General features: G+C 33.6%; 1 protein-coding gene across 1 annotated transcript; it reads right to left on the bottom strand.

The window, feature by feature from the left end:
- Positions 1-482: 482 nt before the first annotated feature.
- Positions 483-10,059, bottom strand: LOC130050495 (uncharacterized). Its single transcript, XM_056150687.1, has 5 exons — positions 9,822-10,059; positions 6,069-6,258; positions 3,995-4,024; positions 2,329-2,432; positions 483-521 (listed from the first exon to the last, which is right to left on the bottom strand). The coding sequence occupies exons 1-5, from the start codon at positions 9,867-9,869 to the stop codon at positions 483-485; spliced, it is 411 nt and encodes a 136-aa protein (XP_056006662.1). The 5' UTR covers positions 9,870-10,059.
- Between the last annotated feature and the right edge of the window lie 10,314 nt (positions 10,060-20,373).

The raw sequence follows: 20,373 nt of genomic DNA, 5'->3' as shown, positions 1-20,373 counted from the left end.
TATAAATACCCTAGCAGTTCTTCAGAGGAAGAGATACTGTCTATTCACATGTAAATTCAACAGTCATCAATATCATAACTCCTATAAAGAATACAAAAATAATAGTAGGACAAACAAGGGCCCCTGAACATACCAGAGCCTTATATCTTATTACGTTCTTGTTTCCCGGTAGTCATGTTGTGAAAATGCTTGTGCTACCTGAGATTGTTTGTTTCTTTATATGTATAGTTTTATATATGTACATGTATATTGTTTTACGTCCCGTCGAGAAAGTTTTACTCATATTGAGAAGTCACCAGATGTATTTGAAGCACCACAAATTTAGACCTATGCTTAGCGCTCAAGGCCGTAGAAGTGAGGGTTCTTTAACGTGTCAACGCCTGCCGAGACACGGGACCTATGTTTTTAAGGTCATATCCAAAAGTCTTGTGATTCTCACTTCTAAATGCCGAGCGTTTGTTGAAGGAGCAATTAATCACTACCTATAATAATGCCTTAAGTTTGACGGGGCTATATGGCACCTGAAAAGAAATATTTCAAACCAATTCACTATGTATTCATGTGCAAAACCTTCATCACCAATCATGGCCTCATTAGGACTCAAAAAGTCGACAAACTTAAATCTTCTTTGAATTAGGAATTTTTTTTTAAAAAATCGGCCTTTCTGATTAGGTGGGTTTTTCAAACACGTGTATCCCACCCTATATTTACATGTTCCTGACTCTATCCTCACACGTGCATCCCACCCTATGTTTACATGTTTCTGACTCTATCCCAACACGTGCACCTCACCCTATATTTACATGTTCTTGACTCTATCCCTACACGTGCACCCCACCCTATGTTTACATGTTCCTGAATCTATCCCGACACGTTCACCCCACCCTATATTTACATGTTCCTGACTCTATCCTCACACGTGCATCCCACCCTATGTTTACATGTTCCTGAATCTATCCCTACACGTGCACCCCCCCCCTATGTTTACATGTTCCTGGCTCTATCCCTACACGTGCACCTCACCCTATATTTACATGTCCCTGACTCTATCCCGACACGTGCACCCCACCCTATATTTACATGTTCCTGACTCTATCCTCACACGTGCATCCCACCCTATGTTTACATGTTCCTGACTCTATCCCTACACGTGCACCCCACCCTATGTTTACATGTTCCTGAATCTATCCTGACACGTGCACTCCACCCTATGTTTACATGTTCCTGACTCTATCCCGACACGTGCACTCCATTCTATGTTTACATGTTCCTGACTCTATCCCAACACGTGCACTCCATCCTATGTTTACATTTTCCTGACTCTATCCCTTCGGAAGGAACCTGTCTCTTCAAACTTGAATGCCTTTACTCAATGATGTTTTAGGTATGATTGTACTGATTTTTTGTTTAAATTAAAACTCAAACTGTGAAAGGTTTACGGACGATAGACTAACGATAGACAAACATTTTCACAATGATTCCTGTGGGAACCTGGGTTAGAATAGGTCCTCAGTTCCCATTGCTTGTCATAGAAGGCGACTAAATGGTTCGGACGAGACAGCAAAAACTGAGACCCCGTGTCACAACAGGTGTGACACGATAAAGATCCCTCCCTGCTCAAAGGTCGTAAGCACCGAGCATAGGCCTAAATTTGTAGCCCTTCACCAGCAATGGTGACGTTTCCATAGGAGTGAAAGATTCTAGTGAGTGACGTTAAACAATATGCAATCAATTTCACAAGATCGGTAATTGTATAGGTAAAAAACTAAAAACGAAAAAGAATTTTTTAAATTTTATAGATAGATAGATTGATAGAAAGTGTGTGTAAGTGTACGTGTGTGCGAAACCAATATAATATGCTTATCGCATGGCTTCATGGGAACAATCAAACTATCATCCCGAGGTAGGATTAGACCTGGAAAACTGTTGCCCAAGACCGATGATTAGTTCACCTTTCTTCTAAGTCACGAGACAGAGAAAAAAAGTGCGACTGAGATCAAAAGTGAGTTTTTATGGCCCCAGAGATTGAAATTAACATTGTTAATATTGATTAAATCATGAAAACACCACAATTGAAAAAAGGAACATTGGGAACTTTATCCTGCTTTGGTTCAAAATCGTGCATTTTCATTGGACAAGAAGTATTTGGTGGGGTTTAGAATTAGGATGCCCACCGAGAGACCAACATGTCCATACCTACTTTTAACGAACAATTTCACAACAGAAATGGTAAATGTGTTTGACAAGCCATGAATCATTTATACAAACAGCGAAAAGATGATACTGAAGGAAAGATAAAGACAAACATTCATCGTTTTTAATACATACTGCGCCACCTAATTCTGTACTCAAATTCTTGAATTTTGGAGAAGACGAATTGGCGAGTTCTTCATAGAATACTTGGTCTAGACTCATTTCACCGAATACTACACCTGTAAAGTAACATAATTTGCTATATGATATAACTTAAATGACTCGTTTTCTTTTCATACAAATATCTTTATACATACCTGTTTATAGACATAAAACAATTTTAAAAGATTTGAATCTGATTTTTGTGTTATTGGCAATCCTTTTGGAAATGGATGTACAATTTCTAAATGGAAAGGAAGTCATAAAAAACAAAAAGGAAAACAATTGATCATCATGCTTTGGAACAGAGTATTAAACTGGACTTTTGTACTTATTTTGTACTTGATTTATTCGCATAAACTTGATTCATTTATTGATGTCAACACGACAGAATTATAGCAACAGAAATCAATCCTTACATTAAAGCAATGTATACTCATATCTTCCAACAATGTAGACATAAAAATGTTTCAGTGTACAGTAAAACACGCTAATAGCGAACTGCAGTGTACAAACAATTTTGATTCATTGTAAACGTAATTCGGTATATTCAATAAGTTTATAACTCTTGAAATCTTAAAATTACAGTAAATGAAAATCACCTCGTTGAATTCATTATAATAGTGTTTGCTGTACCCGCATTTTTGTAATTTATAATATACAAAATAGTTTTGGTTGGGGTGCACTCAAAATATGTAAAAATTCATCTCATAAAAATTCAGTCTAGGAGTTTGTACATAAATTGCGATAATTTCTCTTGAAATTAAAGATGGAATATGAAAAGGGGTGTCATATTCTTTCAAGTTTCATTACAAGTAGTAGGTACATGTACTTTATGCAGTAGTTTTCACATTACATATACATACGATTTCAGCTACATGTAGTTCGACAGCAATCAGTGAATCAGAGATATTCTTACACGATTTTCAATGGTTTCTAATGAGTAACATTTAATGGTGCAAAAATATAACCCAAAACATTCCTAAAGATGGCCCTATAACCAAAAAATAGCTTTAGATTTACAGTTCAATTTCAACCTAAGCTCGATGCCCCAAAGCTAAACACATCTAAACTGCGATTCTGAAATTGTCGTTTTAAATTGTGAGTTGAAAGGTCCAATGCTTAGAGAATTGAAAACTTTAGTCAATAAAATGATTAAAGCTTTAAAGGCTTGAATTGAAAACACCGACTGAAAGCAAACTATTGTGTTCTAAACGACATGTAACTCATAGCAAAATTAGCATTTCCTCAGAAATTCATTTCACCTTCACACCTAAAAAGTATTTGCATGGCAGAAGATGAATGAGATGTTTGCTGAGATAAACTACCAATAGACAGACATGTCCCCCTGTACCATAGTTTCATTTCAAAAGGGAAAATAACTCGGAAAAAGAGTCCAAACTTCTGCAAACCGAGGAAATTCTGTGTGATAACTGCTGGCCGGTTTAAACAATTTTTACCGAAACACTACGTTATCACTAAAATAACAATATATCAACATCTAAAGAAGGGCATTGAATATGCAATACAACAATAATTTGCTGTTTGCTTCATGATTATACATGTAGCAATATCATTGAAAATAGATCAACGTTTTGTATCCATAACCTGATTTTTTCTGCGCATTCATACAAATACTTACAATATTTTATAGAGGCGTCCTCTTCATCTCCTTTTGAAAATTAAGAAGAAAAGTATCATAAATGTATCCATATGTCAAATGATGAATGGTAAAACTGAATGTTATTTATATATGACGTCATAAAGTTAGTACTTTTTTTTTTAGGTTTTTGAATGTTTTGTATACATGTAACAAATACTTATTAGCTGGGCGTCTTCGTCAAGAAGACTGAATTTCAACAGTCTTGATTAAAGTCAGCATTTAGCAAATTCTATGGTCGTCATAACGATCTAGTTTGACAATACTGCTTGTCATTGAGTCAAATGCTGTCTGACGTGTTTCATACCAATTGTTAGACCGTTCTTTACACTCTGATTTTGACTATGGATTACCCCGTTTACCTTGATCACGATATAGGACTCGCGGTGGCCAGATAGGTTAATGCATGTTTCCGTTTCACTTCTTTTATCATCAAAAGTGAAAACCAATCTTGTAACAAGAGACTCATGGGCCACCCCGCTTCCCCGAGTCACCTTGACCCATATCTAAAGAATTTATTGGGACCCCAACCTACTCCCGGAGGGGGGGGGGGGGCATAATTTTTACAAACTTGAATCTGTACTATATCTGACAGGAAGCTTTCGTGTAAATGTATACTTCTCTGGCCTAATAGTGTTTCAGAAGAAGATTTCTAAAGACTTTCTTTTTATATATTTGTATGTAAAACTGTGATCCCCTATTGTGGTCCTAACCTACCCCATGGGGTCATGATTTTAACAAACTTGAATTTGCACTATGTTAGGAAGCTTTGGTGTAAATTTGTACTTTTCTGGACCAGTGGAAGCTTTCGTTTAAATGTATACTTTTCTGGCCTAATAGTTCTTGAGATACAGATTTTCAAAGATTTTCCCATACATTTGTATGTGAAACTGTGATCCCTTATTGTGGCCCCATCCTACTCCGAGGGTCATGATTTTAATAAACCTGAATTTGCACTATATCAAGCAGCTTTCATGGAAATTTAAGCTCTTCTGGTCCAGTGGTTCTTGAGAATATTTTTAATGACCCCACCCTATTTTTGCATTTTTTTTTTATCATCTCTCCTTTGAAGGGAACATGGCCCTTCATTTGGATAAACTTGAAAGCCAAGTTTTGTTGAAATTGGCACAGTGGCTCTAGATAAGAAATCGAAAATGTAAAATGGTTTACAGACAGACTCACTTTAGCTTTCAGCTTAGGTGAGCTAATAACAGTTGATTGACAGGTTTGTTATGTTTGCAGTTTTATTTTCATAATCATAGAGTAAAGAAGAAAAAAAAACTATTAAAATTCTCTGTTTCCCAGTATACTTGCACATGGGGCTAGAACTACAGCGTACTAATATTTTGATATGGGATTATTTTCTAATTGATTCCTACGCATTATTTACTTTCCTGGTGGACTACTTTTGAGACGATAACAGTTCTAATTGAAAACGAAGCATGCGTAGTGCCCTCTGGAGAAGTGGCGACATGTGTACATACTTGTAACATATACATCAGAATTATTAAAGATATATTTGAGCAGTGGAGGTGTGAAGAGGAGTTAACATAAAATCACTTTTTTAAAATACGACTAGATATAGTACACGGAATCCTCTTTCTACGTGGTGTTTCTAATAATACTTTCCCTTGCCATCAATCATTCATAAATATACATTAGAAAGTCATCGTTTTGACCTTGCATTGAATAGACCAGATTATCGTTAATACCAAATTCATCAATACTTTGTCGAAATAGCCATGTATTATTCATTATTTCATATAGTTTAACATACTGACAAAATTTGTATGTGTTTTCCATCATCGAAAAAAACCCTAATCAATACGGTACATATACCTTTAATTTTGTACTAAAAGGTGATAAATCGTTATATTTCTATCGTCATATCACACAAAATGATGTGAAGCCAGTAATTAATATAACATTGGAAAAGAGCTTAACAAAACAACACAAATTCAAATCTCAATAATGAATTTTACGTTTCTGAGGAGCCAAATTGGCGAAAACAATATCCTTTCTGGTAAATATTAATTAGTACGTATGCTATAATTACCCTTTTGTGTCAAAAACCAGGCAAGGACAGCTGCAATGCCTCCGATTAAAAGAACTCCCAAAATGATGCCCACAATGGTTCTTTTGCCCCTTTTCTTATCTCTAAGGTATACTGGCTCCCTGTCGTATCCATTGTCACGAAACTCGCGAGCATTCTGAGGGGGCATTTTGGTGTCATGCTGAAGCGTGGGCTTAAAATACAAATGTTTGAAAATATAACAAAAATACATGATATCTAAAGATAAACTAAGAGTATTTACAGCAATTATCGATTCCTTACTCCAAAACAAGAGTACTTACAGCAATTATCGATTCCTTACTCCGAAACGAGAGTACTTACAGCAATTATCGATTCCTTACTCCGAAACACAATGCTGTATGTCGGATTCAACAGGGATAAAAGTCCGGCCTTCATAAGTACGTGTAAACGTTTGAGCGATTGCTGAAGTCTAGTGGTTATGGCGTTCGTTCGCAACCGGGAGGCCCGTGTTCGAACCTGGCGCCTTACCTTGATCAAGCAAACGCACTTAATATGGGTAAGTGAAAGTCAAGGAACTTTCGGACTTGACCTATCTTGTGTCATGGAAGGCGTTGGCAGGACAATAAACCCTCACTGCTACAGCCCTTGTATAAGTCAGTTTGTAGTATTTCACCTAACGTTGGTGACTTACTACATGAGTGAAAAATTCTCGAACGGAATGTAAAACAATACACAGAGAAGGCACGGACATGTCCCTAACAATGAGTTTCTAGAAGTTTTTTTTTCTACTACGTCCCCTAGTGGCCTTGACCTTTGACCAAAAAATCAATAGAGTTTTGTTTTTTTAATTTCTTCCTAACAAAGCTATATCTAAAGTATCATATCAATCGAGCAAAAAAAATTATATCCGTAGAGTGTTCAAAAGCTTTTTCTATGAAATCCCGTGGTGACCCTTCACCTTTGCCCTCTTGACCCCAAAATCAATACGATATACAATGGTACATGTGAAGTATCAAATCAACTGAACAAACACTGTGGCCTATAGAGTGTCTACAAGCTCAATGTTACACAAAGACACAAACGGTTCTGTTACTATATCCTCTTGTAATTGAATTACGAGGGGATAACACAAGTAAATTTCAAAAGCTACAGTCATCTTCACAAGTCAAGGGTTATTGATTCGTTAAAAATGTAACGAATCAATAACCCTTGACTTGTGAAGATGTAACTACAGTATATATAAATGATAGACGAAAGAAGATTTATATACATGTATGTTTACAAATGTATATTTATGTTTATCAGCTTCTATTACCCAAACTCTGCTCACCGTAGCTCGTTTTTGCTGTCATAAAAAATCTGAACAAAGAATGATTGAGATTGAAAATTTGTCATTTATTACAATACCAAATGACGAAAGAAATCTTCAACATAAGATTTTGGGGGAAATCAGATAATACATTCTACATGAAAGTACCTGCAAAGCTAAATTACTCAAAGTCTGATTTCTCCCAAAGAAGACAAAATAACTTAAATAATGCTACGCTATAAGATGACAAATAAAAATTCATCAAAACAAACCCAGAGCAAAAAGATGGCGAACAAATATATATTTTCTCCTCTTCATAATTCAAAAGCTTTATACATGCAGATTATCATGGAATATATAATACTAGTAAAACCGGTTCCATTGCAATCTGTGAGAAGTATCGCCCAAACATTTGCATACTCGATCATGTTAAGTGACACGCTGTTCTTGGAACAACAGTAGGACAAAGTCATATTTCACTTAACATTCTACTCATCATGCTCATATAGCTAAAATGTATTTGTTCAAACCTTCATTAAATCAGATTGCTGTAATAATACATAGACGTTTCGTCATCTTACAAGTTCATGTTCAATCATTTTTGGCTTTGTATTATATTGATGAATATATAGAGAAATATTGCTCCATATTTCAAAATCGATTCTCTATACTTCCATTGAAAAAGTCAATAAATAACTAACTAGTGCATTTTATGATTATCGTAGTAAATTGGATGAAATATATCATCTAAAATAGATTCTGATTATGATAGAGCATTTGGACAACAACTTATTACAACTTATTACTTACACATATATGTGCGTGTGTGTTTATGAAATATGTATTAGAATATACGCATACCAGTACATCATACTGCAGAAATTGTTTTAATTAGTGTTGATGCTGGGGGGAGGGGGGGGGGGGGGCTTAACATGAGGTTAGTTATTTATATTGGTCATACCTTACAGGGTAGTGAAAAACTAAAGAAAACGAAGCTATGAGTTAAATACAGAATAGTAAATCATTTGATTAGGGTTAAATGACATTTTAATCAGTTAAAATCGTATATTAAAATATTCGTCAATTTTCTGCATTTAAAGAAATCCTGTTTCATACATACATGACGTGAATTTCATTAGAACACATATTTGTATGTGTATGTCATATAAATCGGCACTTGTATTTATTTTTCGCATTGTGTAATGTATGGTCTTTGATTTAAATTCATCATTTGATCATTCAACATTGTTATTTTAGGGTACGAATTATCTTTCTGTTTCAGACGGAAATTTTGTATTCTGTGATACCAGGACACCATGCATATAACGCAGGTTTATTTTACGTGCACATCGTACTAAAACTAATAGTTTTATACAAAAAGGTTTTAAACTTGTAAAGAGAAGAAATACCGATCAGGTATTTATGTGCACCCATTCGTTCTCATTTTGTTGTTTAGAGATCAACGAACCTGGCAACACTTTGAATGGCCGTGGTTTATCTAAAAATGTGCTAAATTCATCACATCTTTGTTTTCCTATTCCCTGTGTATATTTTGCTATTTCATGCTTTGATAAACATTAATGTAGCTCCACCTTCATGTGATTTATCAACATTAATGGTTGAAAGTGACAAACTGTATTAATTTCCCCTGAATATAGTTTAATTCAATTGATAACCAAAGAAAATGTGTATGTTGCCACCTTTGAGACTTGCAAAACTGGGGTATAGGTCAACATCAGAAAATCGCACATTTCGTAAAACAGAATAATAAAAAATAGATAAAAACTGTTTAAAATGATTTTTTTTAATGCCAACGATTTAGAAAAACTGCCAATATATATAGATATGCATAAATTAAAAGGTAGAGGAAATACCAGCATGGGAGTTATTGCCCTTGACACCTTTTTTTTTCCATTGAACATAATTGATTATCTATGGAAAATATAACCCTTTTCACAATTAATAGTCTGCCTTTTTTCTATCCAGGGAATAAAATTCCTCTGAAAGATATGCATTGCATTTGTATTATGCGCAAAGTTTGATTTAATAAAGATTTTTGCAAAAACCTATGACATCACACGAGGATAGATCTACCTTAAATTCGATATTCTAAGGACTGATACCCGGATAAACGATTTCTACGCCGCGATGTTCATGTTTAAATGAACAATGCATTTTCTGACAATTTTTCCAAGGTAATTCTGTCCAGTAGGCGTTTTCGGGGTACCCGAGGAAATATTTTAAGGTTTCTAAGAAACAAACAATTGACTCCAGTAAACTGTATTAGGTCGGCGGTGACGCTGGCAGATTTAATCATATCCATTGAAATACACGTATTGTTATCTTGTTACGTAACTCTAAATATTCGTGCAAATTATCACTGCACCATAAAATCTTTAAACAAAAACCTTTCAGCTTGTCTAAGGGTACGATGTACATAAAACTACCTTAATCAAGAAACATACCCGGTGATCACCCAATCCTGATTTTCCAATAAATCCCGTCGAATACATTCTTTCGGATTTTCGATACTCGTCTCGGACGGAAGAGTCTGGAAACTTCAACGGATCACAGAGTACGTTTTCAGGGCTTATAATCTTGTTAGAGTTTAAGATATCTTCATTTTCTAGATCGGGTTGTCGCTGTCTTGGTCTTTGGACATATTTAGAATCTCTACTGGTGTATTCAGGTTTGGGTTTACTCGAATACATATACATTAAGTCCCTTATATGGTTTATTGTTTAAACAAGAGGACCGCTACGTTAATTCCATTCATGTCATTTCAAAGTTAACAATACACCACGCTTTACATCGAAGAATTAAAATGCTCAGTTATTAGTGCATCAGTCCAGTCCCTTTAAAATAATGTCAGTATATTCTTCCTGGTTGAAGGTTCATTCTGTAAATTCTTCTGGCATTGATTCCTATATTCGTCATGCTTCTATGACTTCAAACGCAGACAGCAGGGGATGTGGCTACTACCTCATGTATTCTTATAATCATCCAAGATAACTATAACCGTTTTACATTACATAAAGATCATCACGGACATGCTCAGATTTATACTTTTTACATCCTATTACCTTTTGTTATAATTTTGACATGAAATTTCTATATATGTTTTAACAGAAATAGTGGTGGAAACATTTTTTTTTAATTTTAAACCATATTTTATTCATTGGCAAGTGAATGGGATTGGGCAGCAGGCATAGCCTATTTCAGCCCTCTCCCGAAACATTATGGTATGGACGTAAATTGGTTTATTGCGAAAACAAATTAGCATTACCAATCTTTCTATTAAAACTGTTGTTTTCATGAAGTGATGGCTGGTTAGGGCATTCTTTAATGTCATCCAAAAGTCATGACGCTTGCGTTAGAATCTGTACCTGTATAATTCTGAGCCTTGGGTCTGATCAAAGATAATTCTCACGGTATTTTATTTCAGTCAAATCAGTTACACGTGGTGTTTAAAACATTACAACATATTGATATCGAATTAGATTTGATCATATGTTTACATATTAACTATTCAATAATTAGTCTTGTATTATTTTCAACAAGGCTAAAATCACGTATACATTATTATGAGCTTTGCTCATAGTCCTTGAAAGAGGAAGCATAAATAAAAAAAATTAAATACTCTAGGATTAAAATCAATGGATTTACATTTTATAGAAGCATGGGGTGTTTGTAGTACTTCTTATTCTCCTTGGAATATAATTGATAATCTTAGGAGTACTGGCATTGCGCTAATGAATTCATGCCCTGTGTTTCTAAATGAATTCGTACAGATTTACAAATATCCAACATTTCCTAGTTTCAGTTTCTGTTTTACAGTAACGAAGGGCGTAACACATGAGCACGCATTTGGAAAAAATTACAACCTTACCAAGGGGGTAATATAAACATTCAATCATGCATACTCTTGCAAAGTAATTATTTATAATGTGTTATTTTTCTGTGTTCGTACCCGGAACTCAATACCTTAGATTTCATAGTCAGTTTACCCTCTTAAGTATTCAAATATCAGTGCGCCGCTCCTATAAATTATAGTGAAGTAACCGTCGGCTTTCTAAATATCTGATAAAAGTGAAAACCGACAACAGAATTGGAAATATTGAAGAGAGGAAATAACATGTCTAGAATTATAAATCTCCATGCCACCTTAAATTTATTGGAGAAAAAACAAATACAGATGAGACATAGATTCGGTTTCTCTAGTATTTCATTTCTTCTTCTTCTAGATATTACACAATGGATTACTAGATTATTGATAGTTTATTTTTAAAAAAAATGCATATGACGTATTCAAACATTCTCATGATTTAAATTATTATATCAGTTACGCTATAATCTTCCTGGTCAATATTTCATTTCTGCTTGCATGCATAATTAGTCGTAACATTTCTTTTATCTCGTTGAAAATAGAATATTTCTCTTTTATATTATTTCATCACGTCACAGTCTTGTGCTTTGAATGGAGTGAATAGCATCCATTATTTGAAAATAATATTCCAAATACAAAAATTTGCTTTAAAAATGTATGTAATCATTGCAATGACTTGTGAAAACAGGTTTTGCTAAGCTCGAGTGACCTACCACAATCATGCCAAAAATGTGTATTAAGAACAAGTAGATCTGATTAGGACATTCGCTCTTTATCTCCTTCGCGTTTAAATATGAAAGAGCGAAAAAAAGTGAGGGCGATTCGATGGAACGAAAGCGCTAATGAAGTCGACGAAGAAAACGGGAGAAGTTGCAAGGGTTAAGAAGCGAAATTAACTAATATTTAATCGCAACATCACTCCTCCTCCGCTTTTATGACTTCGCTCTCACGCTCCCTTTGCCCTCAAACGTTCGTCCCTTCTATTCTTTGCATGAGGAAGTTTGGATATACGTATGCATATAAGGGGCTTCATTTGACTGTGAAGTTCTTTCATCCGGGCTACACTAATACTGAACACAATTATTACCATTCTATATAACAATTTTGAACAAGAGGCCCAAGGGCCACTTCGCTCACCTGAGTTACCATGACCCATATTTCAAGGTTTTCCGTAAATATTTTAAGACTTTGATCCCCATTGTGGCCCGGAACAACCTGAATCTGCACTACATGTATGTCAGGAAGCTTTCATGCAAATATAAAATTCTTTGGTCCAATGGTTCTCAAGAAGAAGATTTTAAAAGATTTTCCCTATATATTTGTATGTAAAACTTTGATTTGAACAAACTTGAAACTGCACTATGTCATAAAGGTTCCATGTATATTTCAACTTTTTTGGCACAGTAGTTCTTGAGAAGAAGATTTTAAAAAATTTATCATATATTTACACATATGAAATACGGTTTCCCTTATTGTGGCAAAACCTGACACACCGGGGGCCATGATTTCAACAAACTTGAATTTGAACTATGTCATAAAGCTTCAAACTTGAATCTGAACTATGTCAGGAAACTTCGATGTAAATTTGAACTCTTCTGGCTCAATGGTTCTTGAGAAGAAGATTTTTCCTATATAAATACATATAAAATGTGGTTTCCCCTAGTGTGGCCCCACCCGACCCCCAGGGGCCATGATATGAACAAACTTGAATTTGCATTATGTCAGGAAGCTTCCATGTAAATTTGAACTCATCTGGCTCAATGGTTCTTGAGAAGAAGATTTTTAAAGATTTTTCCTATATATATATACATATAAAATATGGTTTCCCCTATTGTGGCCCCACCCGACCCCTGGGGGTTATGATATGAACAAACTTGAATCTGCATTATGTCAGAAAGCTTCCATGTAAATTTGAACTCTTCTGGCTCAATGGTTCTTGAGAAGAAGATTTTTTAAAGATTTTTCCTATATAAACACATATAAAATATGATTTCACTTAGTGTGGCCCCACCCGACCCCCGGGGGCCATGATATGAACAAACTTGAATCTGCATTATGTCAGGAAGCTTCCATGTAAATTTGAACTCTTCTGGCTCAATGGTTCTTGAGAAGATTTTAAAAGATTTTTCCTATATAAATACATATAAAATATGGTTTCCCCTATTGTGGCGCCATCCGACCTTTGGGGGCCATGATATGAACAAACTTGAATCCCCATTATGTCAGCAAACTTCCACGTAAATTTCAACTATACTGGTACAGTGCTTCATGAGAATATTTTTAAATGACCCCACCCTATTTTTACACTTTTGTGATTATCTCCCCTTTGAAGAGAACCTGGCCATTAATTTGAACAATTCCCTTCAACTAAGGATGATTTGCATTAAGTTTGAATGAAATTGGCTTACTGGTTCTGGAGAAGAAGATTTTTTAAAAATGTTAGTGTATTTTTACTGATTTGCTATTATCTCCCCTTGGATAAGGGGGTTGGCCCTCATGTGAACAATTTTGAATCCCCTTCACTGAAGGATGATTTGTGCCAACATTGGTTAAAATTGGCCCAGTGGTTGTGGAGAAGAAGTTGAAAATGTAAATGTTTAACAGACGGACGGACAGATAGACAGACAGACAGACGACGGACAAAAAGCGATCAGAAAAGCTCACTTGAGCTTTCAGCTCAATTGAGCTAATAAAATACAAATTTATTTGCTGGTAGATAAATTTGAAATTTAATTTATCCAATACATTCCCCGATTCGCCATATGTACATGTGAATGTCCAATACAAGACACGACTGATTAATTATTCTAAAAACAAACGAATATAAAAATTGAGATTCGCAGATCCTCGTCTGAATACACTCTGAATACACTCTAATATGTAAAGTTGTTATAAAAACTACCACATTCACATTGGCATCATGATACACCTTTATTTTCGTATTTTAAGCACACCTACCGACTTCTTCGATACCCATTGCAAAGAAGGGAAAAAAGAGAACGAAGGGGAAAAGGTACGAATTTACTAAGGAGCGATGATAGTTTGCCCAGACGCCTGCGCATTTTCATTTCTTTGCCTTCACAACTTCGTATTTTCGTCTTTACCGCGAATAAACGAAAGAGCGAACATTAAAGCCTGATGTTAAAGACGAATATATATCTATTGATGATAGAAATATATATATATATATATATATATATATATATATATATATATATATATATATATATATATATAATCCAAATAGAAAGAGTTGATATCACACAGTCAAAATAATTCAATTAAAAAAAGCAGGAAAATATACAGTTCCAAAATATATTTAAATCATTAGCGCTTTCTGAATTTTAACATCCATCCTCAGGTGAATACAAATTAATAATGATTATTAATTTGTATTCACCTGAGGATGGATGTTAAAATCAAGAAAGCGCTAGTGATTTAAATATATTTTGGAACTGTATATTTTCCTGCTTTTTTTATTGAATTATATACACACACACACACACACACACACACACACACACACACACACACACACACACACACATATATATATATATATATATATATATATATATATATATATATATATATATATCCAAATTGTGTTTTTAAAAAATCACAGTGTCCGGTATAAAATTTTAAAAGAAATAGAATAAACAGTACACAAAGTTAAATATTTAACGCTAAACAGTACACAAAGTTAAATATTTAACTTTGTGTACTGTTTATTCTATTTCTTTTAATATATATATATATATATATATATATATATATATATATATATATATATATATATATATATATAAAGTTAAATCTATAATGTGTAACTAAGCAATAATGTCATAATTCTTGAAAATGAAACCTGTTGAGTTATTTTCGGCGTTCTAGTTTTTCTTTATCATTCTATTACTTGTGTGGATATTTACTTATATTTTGGATTTTAAAATATATATATAGAGAGAGAGTATTTTGATTATAGAGTATAAAAATATTTGTTTTTCGATTTCCGTCATTTTTTTCTTCAAACACCGATACACAACACAGCCAAACTTTGAATGAGTTCTGGAATGGGGGCATATACAGCTGAAGTTTGACGGTGACCAACAGAAATTTAAAAGGATAATGAAACCTTAAAATCGTCCACGTGCAGAATTCATTATGGGGGAAATTATAGTTCAATCACCATACTAGTATACTGATAAAACTTCTACAAATTCATACAATGTTAAACTTTTGCATGTTTCCGAGCACAAGTGATCTGCGTCACGTTGTTGGTATTATTTGAAGTTTGCTTCAGTATTTCAAATTTTCTAAGACCTGTTTTTCGTTTATTGTCTCCAAGCCGGATGAGAAACTGTTCGACTTAAAAAAAATGTGATCTGTGTGTCGGTGAATGTGCAATATTATGACAGCTGTCGTAAATTTAGAATTGATTAACTTGGGCAAATGCTTTTGCGTACAATGTACCTCAGCTACTAGGAACCAGTTGCACTTGGGTGCATCTGAACAAGAAGTGATACAATAAACCTTTGTTACGAATGCTTAGTAAACGTTATGGATAGTTAAAATTTTATCAACCCGTAGGACAAGCATATCATATACATGTAATCTTAAACACGAGGATTATTATCATTTTTAATTTCAAAAGATTCTTTGCTGGTCGTCATATTGTATTATCTAAGACTGCATTAAACCATAAGTTCAGCTTTCCCAAAACATAAACTGATATTGGGAATTATACGATACACTTCCTCGTGAATTCTTGAGATGAAACGCATGTATAAGCGTTTAACAATTTATTGTTTGGCAGATAATGACCACAGTGATCAGAAACAACATTTACAACCAACAACGGTGGGACCACCGATCAACAGGGCTCATCCCCAACAGCAACATGTGTGTGTCGTCCGAATGGGCAAGTAGCCTGCTGGGTAATAGTCACAATCAAGCTACCGACACAATCAACATACATTGTCTTCAATACTGTATTTAACTTGTAACCTTATTGAAATTGTCAATATCAAATAAAAATTCATCAATCAAAATCCACATATCAACTGTGAACATCACAATATAACATCCAATTTGAAGGTGACGATTTCGTCCCGAACCACTAAGTATGCTGACAGCAAGCGATATCTGAAACGAAAAATCTAAACAGCAGAAAAACCAACTTAATCAAAAAGAAGGGTGTGTTGGGTGGTATTTCTAAAAAACAATATATAAAAAATACCGACCTTCTCGAATGCTGCAGAATAGGAAAAGAGAAGGGACAAACTTCTTACAGTGTCAACTCTCCGGGACAATAATTATATTGGAGTTGTAGCGTAATGGAATATACTGAGCTGACCGGAGGTTGGGGAAGGGATGGTGCAGTAAATTTAGAATGATGTCTGTCCAGAACACAATTCCGAATTAAACATAACTGGCATTGATGCCTAAATTAACAACATGATCTGCCTTAGATTAAACAACATAATCATCAAATGACACAATAACTCTCATCTACTTCAATAAAATATTACCCATAGAAGTAAAGGGGGGCTTATATAACGACACATATTTACAGACAAGCTGAAATATGTGGAATTATTCATCATTTCAAACACATAATCTTACAATAAGCCTTATATCAAAATATTGGACTTTTTAAATTTATTTATTTTGATTATACTTTAACTATTCCTACCATTACTTATCACAATGCTATTTAAAGCCATTTGCACATTTCATTTAACTATTAACTCTCAAAGAGGAAGTAGCATGAAAAATTTAAATGGCTGGTTTTTCAAGTGAGGAGGCATTGAAATAATCAATACAGAGACTTTAAACAAGCCGGGGAGGCATGCATTGAATAAATAATTGATTTTGAGACCAAGGTCTTCGAATGTATTATATTAAACAAAAGATATAAATAAAATTTTAATGATCCGTATATTAACTATATATCCGTAATAAGTTTAGTTCAGTTCAGTTCATTGCTTATTAAAGTACATGTTATAATATATACGCACAATACTTATAGACATGTGTATACAGATTATATTGGATAGATGACCTATACATTTATAGACGTGTGTAGAGATTATATTGGACAGGTGACCTATACATTTATAGACATGACTATACAGATATATTGGACAGGTGACCTATACATTTATAGACATGTGTATACAGATTATATTGGACAGGTGACCTATACATTTATAGACATGTATATACAGATTATATTGAACAGGTGACCTATACATTTATATATAGACATGTGTATACAGATTATATTGGACAGGTGACCTATACATTTATAGACATGTGTATACAGATTATATTGGACAGGTGACCTATACATTTATACACATGTGTATACAGATTATATTGGACAGGTGACCTATACATTTATAGACATGTGTATACAGATTATATTGGACAGGTGACCTATACATTTATAGACATGTGTATACAGATTATATTGGATAGATGACCTATACATTTATAGACATGTGTATACAGATTATATTGGACAGGTGACCTATACATTTATAGACATGTGTATACAGATTATATTGGACAGGTGACCTATACATTTATAGACATGTGTATAGAGATTATATTGGACAGGTGACCTATACATTTATAGACATGTGTATACAGATTATATTGGACAGGTGACCTATACATTTATAGACATGTGTATACAGATTATATTGGATAGATGACCTATACATTTATAGACATGTGTATACAGATTATATTGGACAGGTGACCTATATATTTATACACATGTGTATACAGATTATATTGGACAGGTGACCTATACATTTATAGACATGTGTATACAGATTATATTGGACAGGTGACCTATACATTTATAAACATGTGTATACAGATTATATTGGATAGGTGTCCTATACATTTATAGACATGTGTATACAGATTATATTGGACAGGTGACCTATACATTTATAGACTTGTGTATACAGATTACATTGGACAGGTGACCTATACATTTATAGACATGTGTATACAGATTATATTGGACAGGTGACCTATACATTTATATATAGACATGTGTATACAGATTATATTGGACAGGTGACCTATATATTTATAGACATGTGTATACAGATTATATTGGACAGGTGACCTATACATTTATACACATGTGTATACAGATTATATTGGACAGGTGACCTATACATTTATAGACATGTGTATACAGATTATATTGGACAGGTGACCTATATATTTATAGACATGTGTATACAGATTATATTGGATAGATCACCTATACATTTATAGACATGTGTATACAGATTATATTGGATAGATGCCCTATACATTTATAGACATGTGTATACAGATTATATTGGATAGGTGACCTATACATTTATACACATGTGTATACAGATTATATTGGATAGGTGACCTATACATTTATACACATGTGTATAAAGATTATATTGGACAGGTGACCTATACATTTATAGACATGTGTATACAGATTATATTGGATAGGTGACCAATACATTTATAGACATGTGTATACAGATTATATTGGACAGATGACCTAAACATTTATATATAGACATGTGTATACAGATTATATTGGACAGGTGACCTATACATTTATAGACGTGTATACAGATTATATTGGACAGGTGACCTATACATTTATACACATGTGTATACAGATTATATTGGATAGGTGACCTATACATTTATAGACGTGTATACAGATTATATTGGACAGATGACCTATACATTTATAGACATGTGTATACAGATTATATTGGACAGGTGACCTATACATTTATACACATGTGTATACAGATTATATTGGACAGGTGACCTATACATTTATAGACATGTGTATACAGATTATATTGGATAGATGACCTATACATTTATAGACATGTGTATACAGATTATATTGGACAGGTGACCTATACATTTATAGACATGTGTATACAGATTATATTGGACAGGTGGCCTATACATTTATAGACATGTGTATACAGATTATATTGGATAGATTACCTATACATTTATAGACATGTGTAAACAGATTATATTCGATAGATGACCTATACATTTATAGACATGTGTATACAGATTATATTGGACAGGTGACCTATACATTTATATATAGACATGTGTATACAGATTATATTGGACAGGTGACCTATACATTTAGAGACATGTGTATACAGATTATATTGGACAGGTGACCTATACATTTATATATAGACATGTGTATACAGATTATATTGGACAGGTAACCTATACATTTATAGACATGTGTATACAGATTATATTGGACAGGTGACCTATACATTTATAGACATGTGTATACAGATTATATTGGACAGGTGACCTATACATTTATAGACATGTGTATACAGATTATATTGGACAGGTGACCTATACATTTATAGACATGTGTATACAGATTATATTGGATAGATGACCTATAAGATAAGATGAGATAAGATAAGATATTCTTTATTTCCTCCAAGGTAATGGAGAGTTATAAGTAATTGACAACTAGAACATTATATAATTAGATATGAACAGGAACAAACAAACATAATTATATATGTACAAAGTTACATTTTACGACAATCAAAGATAAAGAGATTTTTCAATTTGAAAACGTAATTTGAAACAATTTGAATTACTTTTTTCCATTTATCACGAGACAAATTTCCAAAGCTAGTACCAATAATACATCCCAGAAGAGAAAGATATTGTGTTTCAATACTTTGGCTCTCAAAATTAACATATTCTTCAAGGTCTAACAGATCCAATATATTCTCTAGTAAATGTTCTCTTTCTGATAAAACATTGAAGCAACTAAGCATTACATGCATGTTATAATTTACCACACAAAGTACATTTTTTTTGAAACTATTTTCATAGAGGCAAGTTGCAAGAGACAATTAATAGACCGTCGTTGACCAGGATTTTCATTAAGGATACACCAGATATGACTTGGTCTTAATTTACAATGAATTTTCATAAACAACGACATATGTTGACATTGTGATATTGCATTATGCCATTTTCTATCTTCTACTAGAAATACATTTTTAAAAACTAATTTTGAAAACGATTGTTTATCAAAAACA

The sequence above is a fragment of the Ostrea edulis genome, chromosome 9, assembly GCF_947568905.1.
Source record: "Ostrea edulis chromosome 9, xbOstEdul1.1, whole genome shotgun sequence".
Taxonomy (NCBI): domain Eukaryota; kingdom Metazoa; phylum Mollusca; class Bivalvia; order Ostreida; family Ostreidae; genus Ostrea; species Ostrea edulis.
Note: the sequence above shows the minus strand (reverse complement) of the source record. Positions and strands in the feature narration are given on the sequence as shown.